This window comes from Miscanthus floridulus, chromosome 10 (genome assembly GCF_019320115.1).
Source record: "Miscanthus floridulus cultivar M001 chromosome 10, ASM1932011v1, whole genome shotgun sequence".
Taxonomy (NCBI): domain Eukaryota; kingdom Viridiplantae; phylum Streptophyta; class Magnoliopsida; order Poales; family Poaceae; genus Miscanthus; species Miscanthus floridulus.
This window is the reverse complement of record NC_089589.1, coordinates 35,767,942-35,783,069: the sequence shown is the minus strand read 5'-3', so window position 1 is coordinate 35,783,069 and position 15,128 is coordinate 35,767,942. Positions and strand designations below refer to the sequence as shown.

The window sequence follows — 15,128 nt, the reverse complement described above, 5'->3', positions numbered from 1 at the left end:
AAATAATTTGCATTTAGGTGGTTCCCAAACCTTCCAAATGAGTGTGCCAAAATTGGTTGTTGTTGACCCTAAGAATTGGGCTCTGTAAGCTGAGTTTGCAAAATATTCACCATCAGCTGTGCTGCAATATTGCCACACGCCATATTGCCACGTACTCGATAAAGTGTTGTGCATTGAAGCCACGGTGCTGCAAGTTAAGATCCTTGATCCAGTTTTGATTTTGAATGGCAACAAAAAGGGATCTATTTTTTCTTTTAGAAATTTTGAAGAGGTTTGGTGCAATATCTTTTAGCCTTTGTCCTTGACTCCAGGCCCCATACCAAAAGGAAGGTTTCTTGCCATCCCCAATGGTAATCTTTGTTGCAGCTGCAAACAAGAGGCGGTCAGTTCTGTTGCAGGGGATTTCTGACCCCCACCCAGGGCTTATCGCTTGACTTCCATTCATGCCACAGCCATCGAAGCCTAAGCGCCGTAGTGAACCTTCCCAAGTGTAGGATCCCTAGGCCTCCAGAACACGTTGGCCTTCTTGCATGGCTCTAATTAACTTTGCATTTTCCACCGGTCAAAGCTTTAGAACCAGCCCACATAAATTGTTTCCTCTTATTGTCAATTTCATCTAGCACCTCCTTGGGTGCCTGCAGGGCTGTGAGCAGGTAAACCGGTTGTGACGTGAGCACTGATTTGATCAGCGTGAGTCAACCTGCTGGACTTGTACTGTTTTTTCCATTCCAAGAGATAAATTTGCTAACTGCCTTATCGACAAGGAATTGAAGGTCCACACGCCGTAATCGTGTAGTGGTGATAGGTAAGCCCAGGTACTTGATCAAAAAGTGCACTCATGTTGCTGGGAGGTCAGCAATGGAGCACCGTATTGGGACTACTATGGACTCCTGAAAGTTTGTTAGGAGACCTGTTGCCTCACTGAATCAAGTAAGAATATTTGCCAAGGTGGAGATGACTTTCTTTCAAGGATTGATGAAGAGGGCTGTACCATTTGCGTACATGGAGGTTCTAATGTTGTGTGTGTGTCCCCCTTAACTTTCTTAGAATGGCTCTCTGTTGCTAAGTCCAGGAGGCGTCGCAGCGGGTCAATGGCGATAACATATAAGAGCGGTGAGAGGGGGTCGCCTTGCCGTAGGCCTCTGCCGTGCTTCAGAGGGGTGCTGGGGACTTCGTTGAGCAAAACCCGTGAGGTGGAGGTGGTAAGGAGTGAGGCAATCCAGTCCCGCCATCTTGGAGGGAAGCCTAATCGCTGGAGAAGCGTTCGCAAATAGTCCCATCTCACTGAGTCGAACGCTTTAGTGATGTCCAGTTTAATGAAGAGGGTAGGGATGTTGTTTCTATGGAAGCTTCTGGCTGTGTTTTGCACAGCCATGAAATTGTCATGGATGCTTCTCTTTTTAATAAATGCACTCTGTGTAGGCGGTACTATGGTCTTCATGCTCGAGATCCGTAGATTGTGGAAAGCAATCACCGCCTCCATAAAATCGCCTTTTATCACATCCCAGCATGCTCAGAAAAAAGCACCTGCATAGCCGTCCGGGCCTAGCGCTTTGTCAGCTGGCATTTGGAAAATGGCAGTTTTGATTTCGTCCTCTGAGAAAGGATCATCAAGCGAGTGAAGGTCGAGCGTAGGCCAGTCAAGGTTGTCCCAATTGAGATCTAGTGTACGTTTTATGGGGCGCCCCATTATAGCGGCAAAGTGATCACGAATTACTTTTTCTTTGTCCTCGAAAACCATCCGTGACCCTTTTTCAACCGTTGGATATGGTTCTTTCTTCTATGGTCGTTGATCCTACGGTGGAAGAATTTTGAATTTGCGTCTCCCAGCTTGAGGTTCATGACCTGTGAAGCTTGCTTTTTCCTAGCATGCTCTATAACTGCAAGTCCTAGAACTCTCCACTTTAAATTTGTTCCATATATCCTGACGAAGATGGTGATCTGGTTCGCCAAAAAAGCATGATGTCCCCATTTTGCATGCACCTTATGATGGCTATGAAGCTAGACATACATTTCACATGTATCCGAGGTTCCGACGATCGAGCGCTCCTTTTCATCTTCCCCAAAACATTGTCCCTGCTACTGCATGCAGGATAAGGGGCCGTCAGTGGGACTCAAGCCCACCCTACCATTCATCGGTTGGCCATGCACCCCTTGTGATCCCAATAAATTTTTAGGAATAGTTGAAAACAGGAAGAAGAGATTAAAGACGTTGTGACCTGCTAGAGTTTGAAGATGCGCACCCCACCCCTTTGCCCCCACCAATCAATTTTTAGGAGTAGAAGAGAGGAAGAAGAGATTAAAGACGTTGCACCCTGCTAGAGGTTGAAGATAATCCCTCTTCCCCTGATTTTTTGTTTGTGTCTGCCACTGCTTGTAGGTTTGTAAGAATGGGTAGTAGAACCAACATAGAAAAAATTATTATGCACATCCATTGCAGATAAAGGGCCAGAGCTACACTGGTTACCTTGTATGCAAACATCAAAATACAAAGTTTAGTGTTTACATGTCATTCAAAATCACAATGACATTTAATTTATTCAAACAACATGAAGCATACATAGTATTTTTTTAAATATAGCAAAACAGACAGTAGTTGGAAGAAATAAGATGAGCTCTTGAAATCAGACCATATCAAGGAGCTCTGACTTGAATGTTTTGCCCAGATGAATTCTAAGCTTCAAGACATGCCAGTCACCTAGTAGCTTCGTAAGAACGGGCAGTAGAACCGACATAAGGCAAATTGTTATAGCCAACCATAGGAGGCGAGGGGCTAAAACTGTGTATAGACCAGTTGCAAATGCTGTGGTGGTTGCTATGTAGCCAACCCACATAAGCTTCTTAGTAAAGGATCTGTAATGAATCAAAAACTCAAAGTCCTCCCATCTTGCCATTATGGATATGAAAGCAACAACCAGCGAGGAGAACATTGCCAAGGAATCAGAGATCAAGAATGCCTGGAATGCAATCTTTCTTGCCATGATGGGTAGCCCCTCACTTCCAGCATCATTGCTATATCCTCCAGGCAAGGTGAAAGCAGCAGCAAAGGTGATTGTTGCAATGAGGGTTGCCACTAAAGAAGTGTTGCTTGTATATGCCTGAGTCAATGTCTTTATATCCTTCCTTGATTCAGAAGTTACTCGATCCTTGGTTTCCTTAAGAAGGTTATAAGTATCATTTGCTGCTTCAGGATCAGCTTTCAGCATAAGCATGGAGACTTCATTCTGCAAGGTCTCAAAGAAAGGTATGTGTGGAGCACACATCAGCACAATACTCAAAAAAGACAATATTCTACCATTGTGTACACTAGTTAGTGGTAGCAAACTGTTTTTCTCAGGTGCTGATATATTTCTGATACAATGTTTTAATAGTATCCTCTTGTTTAAAATAGAAGGCTACAGAGTACTTATTCATTTTGACAACCATATATCTTTAGGTGCTTACCTATCTGTCATTGATTTCAACAATTTAATGGTGCATATCTTGCGGTGGTTGTTGATTTGAACATGGTCATTTGTTTTTTTCCCCTCTAAAAAGTTTGTATGGATCGTTTATTAATGTGCACAGGATAAGTTTCCAGACTGCTATGCAATATATGTAAACGTTTAATCATTCGTAGTTGTATAAGTCCATAAGTGTCCAAATATACTCATAAGATATAAACACCCTCTATCTTGCAAATTGTTAAAAATTACAAAAAAAGGAAAGAAAATCAGACTGCTCTGCCCCATAGTGTTGTTGTCTTTCAACCCACAATCATAGACTAGCACCCACTACTTAGTATACCGATAAGAAATACATGTGCATGCATTTTCTAGGACTTGAACTTGTGTCATCTTACCTCGCTCAAGTATTCCCTACCAACACACCACACAGTCACCTATGAGTGAATATACCATGACATCCCTTGTATCAACTTCTATGAATGTTTTTATAAAATATTTGGCGACCTAAACTATCTCAAACGAAAACAATTCAATTAGAAAGTTTTAGATCGATCACATTGAGCACTACTACTTTGATATAGGTCATGTATCAATTCGAGATCATTTGAAAAAATCGAAAACATAGATTTATAATATGATGAGAACTTAAAACATATATTTAGGCTGATATTATTGTATTGTATTTGTATGTAATGAATATATACGTCGTCAAGGGAACGGACTGATGTATTATATAGGGAGCTATATATAGTCAAGGGGACCGGAAAAAACAATGCAAGTCCAAGAGAAAATAATTAAGCGTACCCAGTTTAAAGTCTTGGCGTGGTCGGTCATAGGAGATAGTAGCCAGGTAGCCGGGATACCCGAGCTGTTGAGCACTGTGACGTCGGTGTCCGGGTGTTGCAGCAAAGCTTTGACTATCTTGGGATTGCACTCTCGGACCGCGTCGTATAGAGGAGTCTCTTTCCCGTAGTCTCGCATGTTGACTAGCTTCCGAAGATGCTTTGACCCCAGGAAGAATTGCAGAAGCTCCATGTGACCACCCTGCACGGCTTGGTGAAGGCATGTCGACGCGCCATTTGCAGGGGCGTAGGGAGCATCTGGGCAATGCTTGAGAAGCTCTCGGGCAGCACCAACGCATCCTCGACTCGCAGCTGAAGCAAGAATAGGGAGACCTTCGGAGTCGAGTACGTATCCTAAGGACCAATCATGCTCCAGCAGCACTCTCAGCACGTCAATCTTGTCCCAGTGCACAGCCATGTGCATTGGAGTCGTCTTGTGCTCGTCTTCTTCTCTGGCCAGCCCGGGACGTGTCTCCATGATCCTTTTCGCGACAACTGAGAAACCAAATCGTACGTGGCAGGACATGCATGGTTAACAGCCATGCATGGCATCATCATACATTCTTCTTATAAAAAGAAGAGAAGACATGCATACCTGGATTGCCACTTCTGACGGCAGCATGCAGAGCATTGTAGCCATACGCTCCCCCGTGAGCAGAATCAGGGATCTCCAGCAGTTTCTCGGAGACCTCCGCGTAGTTCCTCATCACCGCGATGAACATGGGCGACTCGTCGTACTTGTTCACAGCTTTCGACAAGCCGGGCTCCGCGTCGATTAGCTGGAGGGCGAGCTTCCGGTGCCCGCTGCGGATGGCGTGGTGCAGCGCGTTGAACCCGCGCTTGTCCTGCGTCAGGATCGCCTCGCTCAGCCGCTCGTTACGGCAGCGCCCCAGGATGAACGAGGCCAGGGAGACGTGGCCGCTGGCCACGGCGGCGAGCAGCGGCGTCTCACCGTCCGCGTTGAGGGCGCCGAGAAGAGGCGCCGCCGCCGGAGACTGCTGGTTGGTCGTCAGCGCCAGGACGTCCCTGCAGAACGTCTCGTGGCCATGGATGCAGGCGATGTGGAGGCAGGTGTTACCCTGAGGAGTTGTTCCCAGCAGCACCCCCGGGGTCTGCAGGGCCATGTGCTTCATTTCCGCGGAGTTGCCGCACACGGCTGCGCCCAGGAGACGTTGGTGGATTGCCAGTGATACTGATGGTGGTGGAGTCGTGGGAGCTCCTGATGATGAATTCATCATGGTTGCTCCATCGGAGGGTGTGGTTATGGCAGCTCCTGTCGAATTAACAGCGGCCGTAGCTGTTTGATGTGCCGTCGTCTAAAATATAGGAAATATAAGAATGCTACTACTTGTTAGTAAACGTTTGATCGAATATAACAAATAAATTAAATCTAACTGGTCGGTTCGACTCCTGCTCCTGCTCCTGTATATGCTAGCAAATTTTTAAAATATATAAGTGTTTTATAAAAAATATAAAGTAACTTGTCCTTTTAAAAACTAGCAACTTATAAAATTAAGTGCCATAGAGTTTCAATATAATTTAAAATGAATTATCGGTGTCATTTATATGTGGTTTGTTAAGGGAACATTTTATTTTCATGATCAATAAACTACAAAAATATATATTTATCACTAATGTATCCATGTATACTTGGTATAAATGGTGACACATAGCATCTATGTCTACTTTGAATTTAACAGTAGTAGAACCCAAGTAATTAGAACCATATTTATAGTATAGTTTATGGTTATTTAATTCTTTCTGATAATAGCTTATACTGGTAATTTAGATTTAGATTCGAGGGATGTTTTGGTTTCTATTTGATAGAGGCAAATGCGGCAAATTTAGATGCAATTAAAGGGGTTACTTTGTGCTATCTTCCATAATGGTAGAGTCAGGTAATCTAAAAGAAAATTTAGGGAAGATATTAATTAAAATATCTTTCAAGATGGTAAAGGTTAGTAGTTTATGTAGATTTAGGGGGTTATTTATTCCCTTTTTTAAATGCCAAAAACGGTTTGTTTTTAGAAAATAGAATATAGCCTATAATTATTATTCTCTATGATGATTAGAGTTGACGAACTAACTGCCACATGTTTTTTATTATTATGATAATTTGTAGCATTTATTCTCTTGCTAATGCATCTTGTAAGAATTAATATGGATGCTATGTTTAGATCCTCAAGTTAGTAATATTAGGATACATATTGTCATACTTTGAATTGCACCTATATGGGGTTTTCATTTGCATTAAGTTATATTAGTTCTTGTTGCATTATTTTCTACAACATGATGAATCTATATTTTAGCTTTTAACTTTTGATCTTATTAGTTGTCTGCAATTATTTTTTATCCATATGTTAACCCAAAACTCTAGTGCTTACTGCATTTTTATTTAGAATTTCCCTTTTGTATTTTATTAGATTTTATGTTCTAACTACACTCTTGGTTGCTGCAATGTCATAAACAGTCATTTGAGCCTGTATTGCAGCCCTTAAAAAATGTTGGCACATAGCATTTATGCTTAATTTTAATTTAAGAGTAGAAGAAATGTGTAATTTAGAACCATATATGTCATACTTTATGTTTATTGAATTTTTTCCATAATAGGTTATATATTAGTATCTAGACAAAAATTTGAGGGATATTTTAGTTTTAAATTTTATAACAGTAGAGATGGATAATTTGGATACAAATTATAGGGGTTATTTTATATTATCTTTCATAATGGTAGATGTGTGTAATTTAAAATGAAATTTAGGCGGTTACTTTGCATTATCTATTATAATGCTATAGGTGGGTAATTTAGATTCAAATTCAGGATGTTAGATTATGTATTTTTCGTAATAGCAAAAGATGGGTAATATTTTAGAAAAATAGAATAGATCCAGTAACTGTTATGATGATGATTGGAGACTACTATATTAAAGGCGAGATGGTTTTCATTTTTGTGAGAATTCCTAGTTGTTTTTCCTTAGCATCTTGTGAGGATTAACATGGAGGCTCTCTTAGATGCCTCCAATTACTAATATTAAGATGGCATGGATTCTAGATCATAGATTGTTTTCTTTGTAATTTCAATAGCACAGATAGGCACACTCTAGCTTGCATTGTAGTGCCCAAGATATGAAATTTTGTTTCCATATATGAAAACTTGCAGAACCTACTATAATCTAGAAGCACATGTAGAGGGTACTCTGGGTTATTGTTTTATATAGTATCAAATATCAGTAAATCCAGAAGCTTTTTTTTTTGTTATTTTTAGTAATGGTCGAGTTAGTTTGTTTCTCATGAATAGTCAGAACCCACGAAATAGAAACCAACATAGTGGGTACTTTGAGTTTATCTTTTTCCTTAATGTAATAATTGTTTAATTTAGATGTCCATTAGGCCTTATTTGACTACACTCGTATTCACCTCAAACCACATGTATTAGGTTGGATTGGGGTGGAAAATTAACTACTTTTCACCCCAATCCACTCCAACACATGTGAATTGAGGTGAATACGAATAGCCAAACAAGCCCTTAGGGGACTTATCATTATTTCTAATATTAGGGGAGGTAAATATGTCAGATCCAGATAAGGTTAGGCCAACCTTAATTAAATCATATTTTTCCTTGATTTTTTTATTTAATTAAAATAAGGTTAGACGAAGCCCAATTAAATCTAACAAAAGTAGGCTGTTTTTTTTTATTTGACATGAAGTAGGCAGTTTATTATTGCCTTATTGGCACGAGCACCATACAATTGTACATCCCATTGTAAATGCAAGGACATATTTGCTACTAAAATATATATTTACGGTGCGAGAAAAAAAAAAGCGTACCGAGATTAAAGCCTTGGTGTGATTGGCGGCATCAGGCAACACCCGGCTTGCCGGGTCACCGGCGCTGTTAAGCACCGTTACGTCTATGTCCTGGTGAAGCTGTAAAGCAGCAACCATGTCGGGCTTGCATGAGTTTCTGACAGCGAGATGCAGAGCAGTTTCTCCGCTTCCATTTAGCATGTTAATCAGGTGGCCAAGCTGCTGTAACCCCAGGATAGATCTTACAAACTCTGTATGTCCACACAACACGGCAATGTGAAGACATGTCGAGCTGCTTGCATCGCAGTAGGGAGCATCTGGACAGTGTTCAAGAAGCCCTCGAGCAACACCACCATGGCCCTGAGATGCTGCGACACAGAGAAGAGTGTCACCGTCTGTGGAGGTTAGGTACCCCAAAGACGGATCATGCTCCAGCAATACTGCTAGCGCGTTAATCTCGCCGTCATATGCAGCCAGGTGCACTGGAGTGTGCCTATTCTCGTTCTCCTCTGTGGCTAGCCACGGACGTGTCTCCATAACCTTTTTAGCGATAGCTGAAAGAAAGCAAATCAAGGGACAAAAAAGAAAAAGGTTAAGCACTCTACTACATTGCATAATTGCATTGATGCAAGAACGTAGTACATAACACTGCCAAGATTTTGTAAAAAGATTCACCACAATGCAATGCTTATTAGTGCTATTCAGTTACCTAGATTTCCACTTCTGACAGCAGCATGGAGAACATTGAAGCCGAAAGCTCCAGAGTGAGCCGAATCAGGAACCTCCAGCAGTCTATCCGCCACCTCCGTGAAGTTTCTCATCGCCGCGATGAACAGAGGTGACTCGCTACGCCCGTTGACGGCTCTCGACAAGACAGGCTCCACTTCGACCAGCTCGAGCGCCAGCTTCGTGTGTCCCCTGCGGACGGCGTGGTGCAGCGCGTTGCACCCGTGCCTGTCTTGCCTCAGGATCGCCTCGCTCAGCTGCCGCTCACGGCAGCGCCTGAGCAGAGCAGAGGCTAGAGACGCACGGCCCCTTGCCACGGCGGCCAGCAGCGGTGTCTCGCCGTCCTTGTTGACGGCGGAGAGGAGCGCCGGGGATTGGTCCAGCGCCAGGATGCTCTCGCAGAGTTCCTCGTGGCCCTGGATGGACGAGATGTGGAGGCAGGTGTTGCCCGGTGGAGTTGTCCCAAGCAGCACGCCCGGGTCATGAGATGCCAGTTGTTTCAGTGATGCAGCGTCGCCGGATGTGGCTGCTTTCAGGAGACGTCGATCCATAGTTGCCATCCCTTCTACACAAGATTACCGAGAACTTCTGATTTATCTGTTTATTACTATTTCACGACGACATAATCAATAGTATTGGCTATTATTTACTAGTATCTGCTGTTAGACTCTTTATATTATACCCGCCATTCCAAATTATAAGTCGATCGTTTTGTCTTTTCTAGATACATAGTTTTTATTATACACTTAGATATACACTATGTCTAGATATATAGTAAAAGTATTTAGAAAACCAAAACGCCTTACAGTTTGGAACGGAGGGAGTATAAGTTTGTAACCAAGCAGTATAATAAAATACTACCTCCGTCGATTTTTAAAAGATACCCTCTCCATCCCAAAATTAATTAAGTCATAAATCACCCGAAGTCAATTTGACCAACTTTATAGTTAAGAATAACAAAGCTTATGATACCAAATAAGTAGATTATAAAAATATATTTGATGGCATATCTGGTGATGCTAATTTGATGTCATAAGCATTGATGGTCTTTTTTTATAAATTTGGTTAAATATAAATTAGTTTGACTTAGGACAATTTTTAGAAGTTGATTTATTTTGGAATAGGAGAGTATACTAGTATCAAGTAGTAGTATTCAAACGTTGCAATGATTTTGGCAAAAGTATAGTTTTATACCATTCTTTTGTTCATTTCTATGGAGGCAATGCCATTGGCACATTAAACGCATGAAAGATAATAGTAATGCATTTGATCAAAGGGTAAGGCCAGTCTTAATCGAAGATTTCATCTATCTGTTTCTAAGATGTGGCAGTCTTAAAACAAGGACATGGAACAACATCTCTCAATCCAAAGTTTCATTCACTGTTTCATATGCTATCTATACGCTGTAGCATTAATTCTTGAATGGTGTTGTGATCAAATATGCCATATAAACAATATAGTCACTTGCATACTACATATACATATAATTTTAAGTATTAGCATAAAAATGTCAAAAGTTTAATTTACTTCAATATTCATATGATATAAGAAAATATATAATAGAGTCACATATGCAAAATAAAATACATATAGCGTATGGTAAATATGGGATGCGCGGTGCACAGCGAGAATGCAAGTCAGACAAGATGGCCAAAACGTAAGGGGTGAAGTTTCGTTGGAAAAACAATGCCAGCCAGGTTTCGTGAGGATGAAAAAACTCATCTCCTCTTTCCTCTTAATTAATTGTTATGTCACATCATCATTTATACAGTTAAAACTCCGAAATCTCACATCATATATATGGATGACTATGTTAAGAACTGTGTGTTACTCCAGGTATCAACTATACATGTTTCTTCATTCTCATAAGACATATAAACTATTATCATAAATTTAATTTGTTCATTCACCTTTTTGATTTGGGACTTTAGGTGGCTCGTCCGCAGCGAAACTCTCTCCTATACACTGGTCAATACAGCGATGGGTGGCATTTGGCCATCAATCTCCCGAGCTCCTCTTTACTTTTCTAACACGCGTTATTTATTACATATTCACACTAGCCATGAAGAAACAAGGATACCAATAATACCTGGCTGTTGAATTGAATATGGCCGCTATAGCATGGACGCCAATAGATGATCCAGCAGCCACTTTGACGCACTCAAATTATTATTTTTCTCTCAAAACAAGTGAGGAGGCCACAGGGTGTTACAACGGATTAATCTTCTCAATATGAGAAAGAGGCTAGGCAGGCAAGGAACATGTCACTCGCAGGCTCGCAGCACAGCCTTATTATATGAAACCGATCGACAAGTAAAGCAGTGAAAGGGAAGGGGTAAAAGAAAAGGGAAAAAAAATAAAGATACCTAGATGGCTAGATTACTAGAAGAAAGCAAAGAATCGATTACGCTTAGTTGTGATCTGTTACGTGATAAACATATACGGTTCAAGCATGGTGAAGTAAATGAAAAGATTATCCTGTCCTTTAAAAACACGAAAATCATATGCATGATCTAGAAGTGACGTTATGTGGTCTCCCAATGACGGCAACTTTTCTTAGAAAATAGCTGTAATGTTAGATAAGTACTACTGTGAGACAAAAGTTCTTTTCAATATAAATCTACCCCTATAATTTTTATGTCTCGAACAAAATGTTTTTAAAATTATTAAGTGTCGAAGTTCCATATATTTAACCAGTAGGTCAAAATATGTACTATTTTTTTATTGGAGGTGCGCAATCTTCGGTTTTACTAGCTAGCTGCCCAACGCCGTCGCGTCACCTAATCCTATGCAACGCCCTCCTACGCCGTGCCGCCGCTTAAGTAGGTCGCTGGGAAGCCCAGTCAACTCCAAGGGCAGTGGCGGCTGGGTGAGCCTCCTTCCTTATCCTAGCATTTTTTTTCCTACTCATCTCTTTCCTCTCCTCTTGTTCTGGCAACGACTAATCGGTATGGTATTGGCCCAATTCCCATGGGCGTCTCACATACTATGGTGGGATTCGTGTAGATCTGGTGGTGAACGGATTAATCTTCTCAATGTGACAAAGAGGCTAGCTAGGCAGGCAAGGAACTTGTCACGCGCTGCACAGCCTTATTATATGCGACCGATCGACAAAAATAAAACAGTTAAAGGGAAAGGGTAAAAAGGAAAAGAAAAAAAGGGAAAAAAAATAAAGATACCTATATGCCTATCTAGATTACTAGAACAAAGCAAAGAATCGATTACTACGCTTACAGTAACAGCTAAAGTTGATATATACGTAGTAGCTAGTACGTGCTAGCTAGTCTGGTCCCAGTGACTCAAAACCATATGCTTCACATATATTATATATAAATATTAACTATAAAGGACATGCATGTAAAAAGTGGGGTTAGTTGCTCAGTACTGTTGTGATCTGTTCGATCTACTCCCTCCATCCCAAATTGTAAGTCATTCCAAGAATCTTGGAGAGTCAAAGCTTCTCAAGTTTGACCAAAATTATAAAAAAAATTACAAAGATTTATGACATCAAATAGATATACTATAAAAATATAATTAACAATGAATCTATTAGTACTTAGTTGGTATCATAAATGTTATTACCTTATTATATAAATTTGGTCAAACTTGAGATACTTTGACTCTCCAAGATTCTTGGAATGACTTATAATTTGGGATGGAGGGAGTACGTGATAAACATATACGGTTCAAGCATAGTGAAGTAAATGAAGAGATTATCATGTCCTTTTTAATAAAACACGAAAAACATATGCATGATCTAGAAGTGGCATTATGTGGTCTCCGAATTTTAATTATGACCACAATTTTTCTTATCATAAAATAGCTATAACGTTAGGTAAGTACTACCGTGAGATAAAAGTACTTTTCAAGACAAATCTACCCATATAATTTTTTTGTCTCAAACAAAATGTTTTTTAAATTACTAATAAGCATCTAAGTTCCAAATGTTTGACTAGGTCAAAATAAGTAATACTCCATCAGTTCCAAATTATAGGACATTTTGACTTTTCAATAATCGTAGCTTTTGCCATGCACTTAGATATACACTATATCTAGATACATAGTAAAAGCAATGTATTTAGAAAAGGCAAAACATCTTATAATTTAGAACAGAGAAAGTATTTGTTATTGGAGGTGTGCAATCTTTGGTTTCACTAGATAGCTGCCCAACGCTGCCTTGTCACCTAATCCCATCACTACTGGAAAATCGAATTGTTCTGTGGGTGAAGAATTTTTCTGTGCGTTTTTTTCGGCACGCACAGAAAAAGTATGATTTTTCTGTGGGTTTCAAAATATCCCGACAGAAAAATACGAAAACCCACAGAATAATTGCATAATTTTTCTGTGCGTGACAATACACACACGAAAAAAATCAGAACTCACAAAAAAATGAAACTTATTCTGTCAGTTTTTTAAAAACGCACAGAAAAAATAAAATGCACGCACAGAAAAAATGCTATTATTCTGTCGGTTATTTTAAAACGCACAGAAAAACAAACCCACGCACAGAAAAATAACCCCAGAAGTCCTAACCCTAACCCGCCGCGGACTCGTCCGCTCGGCTCACGCACGCCCGTTCTCCCCACTCCCCTTCTTCTTCCCCGCCGCACCCTCCCCTCCCCTCCCTAGCCCCCCCACACTCCCCTCCCCTCCTCCCGCACCCGCACCCGCACCCGCCCATCCTCCGCCGCATCCCGCCCCTTCCCTCCCTCCCCTTCTTCCTCGGCGCGGCCGGTGCCGCCCCCTCCCTCTCCCCCCCTCCCCTACCTTCTTCCCTGGCGCGGCCCCTCTCCTCCCGCTCCCCATCGGCGAGATCCAGCGACCGGTGCCGCCCCCTCCCTCTCCCCCCTCCCCTACCTTCTTCCCCGGCGCGGCCCCTCCCCTCCTGCTCCCCACCGGCGAGATCCGGCGGCCGGTGCCGCCCCCTCCCTCTCTCCCCCCTCCCCTACCTTTTTCCCCGACGCGGCCCCTCCCCTCCCACTCCCCATCGGCGAGATCCGGCGGCCGGTGCCGCCCCCTCCCTCTCCCCCCTCCCCTACCTTCTTTCCCGGCGTGGCCCGTCCCCTCCCGCTCTCAACCGGCGAGATCTGGTGGCGGGGGCCCAGCGGCGGCGCACCCTAGGCGGCGGAGGGGATGGCTGCGCGGGCCAGGGGCGAGCTGCAGCCCCCTGGCCGAGAGCGCATCGCGGCTGGGCTCCATCGGTGGCCGGCGCCGTGCCTGCTCACCGGTGCTGCCTCCTCCCGCCGGTCCGCGTCGGTTCTTGTGCTCCACGAAACCCTAGCCTGCGGGTAACAATTCATGGAAAACTATCATATTTACATTGACAAAAAATGTGCTAGGTATGCCTTGTTAGCTGCTAGGCTTTTGCTTGCATAGTTGCATCTGTTTAAAATTATGTTACATAGATTTTCATCTTGTTATACATATTTACATTGCATAGTTTGTACTTATTTCAGTTTGTGGGCTGGTGATTCCAGTGCCTTTAAGTGCCAGTAAGGATAAGACATGTGAATTTATATGATGACTAGCAGTAGTAACATTTGTATATTTAGTAAAAAGTTAATATTTCTATGTCATGTGTTGTGTTAGAATTAAATTAAAAAGAGATCTAGTGAGATTGATATGTGGTTCGTAGTAGAATTGAAAATACAGTTGCATAATCTTGTTGGTTATTTGTTCTTACGTTATTGCACAACAATTAGCAGTTGTCATCTTTCAGCAACCGAATTGTTCGGATTAGTAGGAGGTGCTAGAGCACCACAATAATCAGTATTCAATTGTTAGGATTAATATGAGCATGCTTGGGATTGATGGCTTTTTTGCTGTTGTTTTTTTCCTTCCCCGAGTATGCATGCCTACTTGGCTGCTTCTACTATAATATTTTCAGCATTCAAATATCTTTTGACAGTCTCGTGCCGCGCTGCTCTTCCATAGAATTAAGGACAGCTGAACTTCCTAGCTTGATCTCCTAAACATATGAAGGTCCCCTTCCACAGAATTCACTGGGCAGCATGCATTGCTGAAAGGCCCTTCTATGAGGATAGTTTTTTTTTTAAAATAGTTTAGTAATGATAAGTAATCGGATCCCAAAAAATTCAGTTCTGGAAATATTTTCAGAGCAGCATTATTATCGGATAAGAACCTTTCTGTTGCTTCTTTCCCCTGTACTAATGACATCATTTCTCCAATGGCAGGGCTGCAGACAGCCAGGTATACTGCGCTTCTTTGTGTTACATTGTCTCTTTGTTCCAAGTGAGTTCCTTCTCTCAGGCTTTTTTGTTACATTGTTTTAGATGGGAAAACTGAG

At 41.8% G+C, this 15,128-nt stretch overlaps 1 protein-coding gene across 1 annotated transcript; it reads right to left on the bottom strand.

Moving 5' to 3' along the window:
- Positions 1–2,624: 2,624 nt before the first annotated feature.
- LOC136490007 (protein ACCELERATED CELL DEATH 6-like) lies at positions 2,625–10,983 on the bottom strand. The gene is made up of 6 exons (XM_066486519.1): positions 10,911–10,983; positions 8,805–9,386; positions 8,117–8,649; positions 4,884–5,604; positions 4,251–4,783; positions 2,625–3,224 (listed from the first exon to the last, which is right to left on the bottom strand). Exons 2-6 carry the CDS (start codon positions 9,379–9,381, stop codon positions 2,625–2,627), a joined length of 2,964 nt encoding a protein of 987 aa, XP_066342616.1. The 5' UTR covers positions 9,382–9,386; positions 10,911–10,983.
- Positions 10,984–15,128: the final 4,145 nt, after the last annotated feature.

Bases quoted from the DNA above. Each gene is read 5' to 3' on its own strand.
- LOC136490007 (XM_066486519.1), bottom strand. From the start codon at position 9,381: ATGGCAACTATGGATCGACGTCTCCTGAAAGCAGCCACATCCGGCGAC. The intron at 8,650-8,804 runs GTAACTGAATAG...GCTTTCTTTCAG, and splicing joins TGTCAGAAGTGGAAATCTAG to CTATCGCTAAAAAGGTTATG. The intron at 3,225-4,250 runs GTACGCTTAATT...GAGACCTTGCAG, and splicing joins ACGCCAAGACTTTAAACTGG to AATGAAGTCTCCATGCTTAT.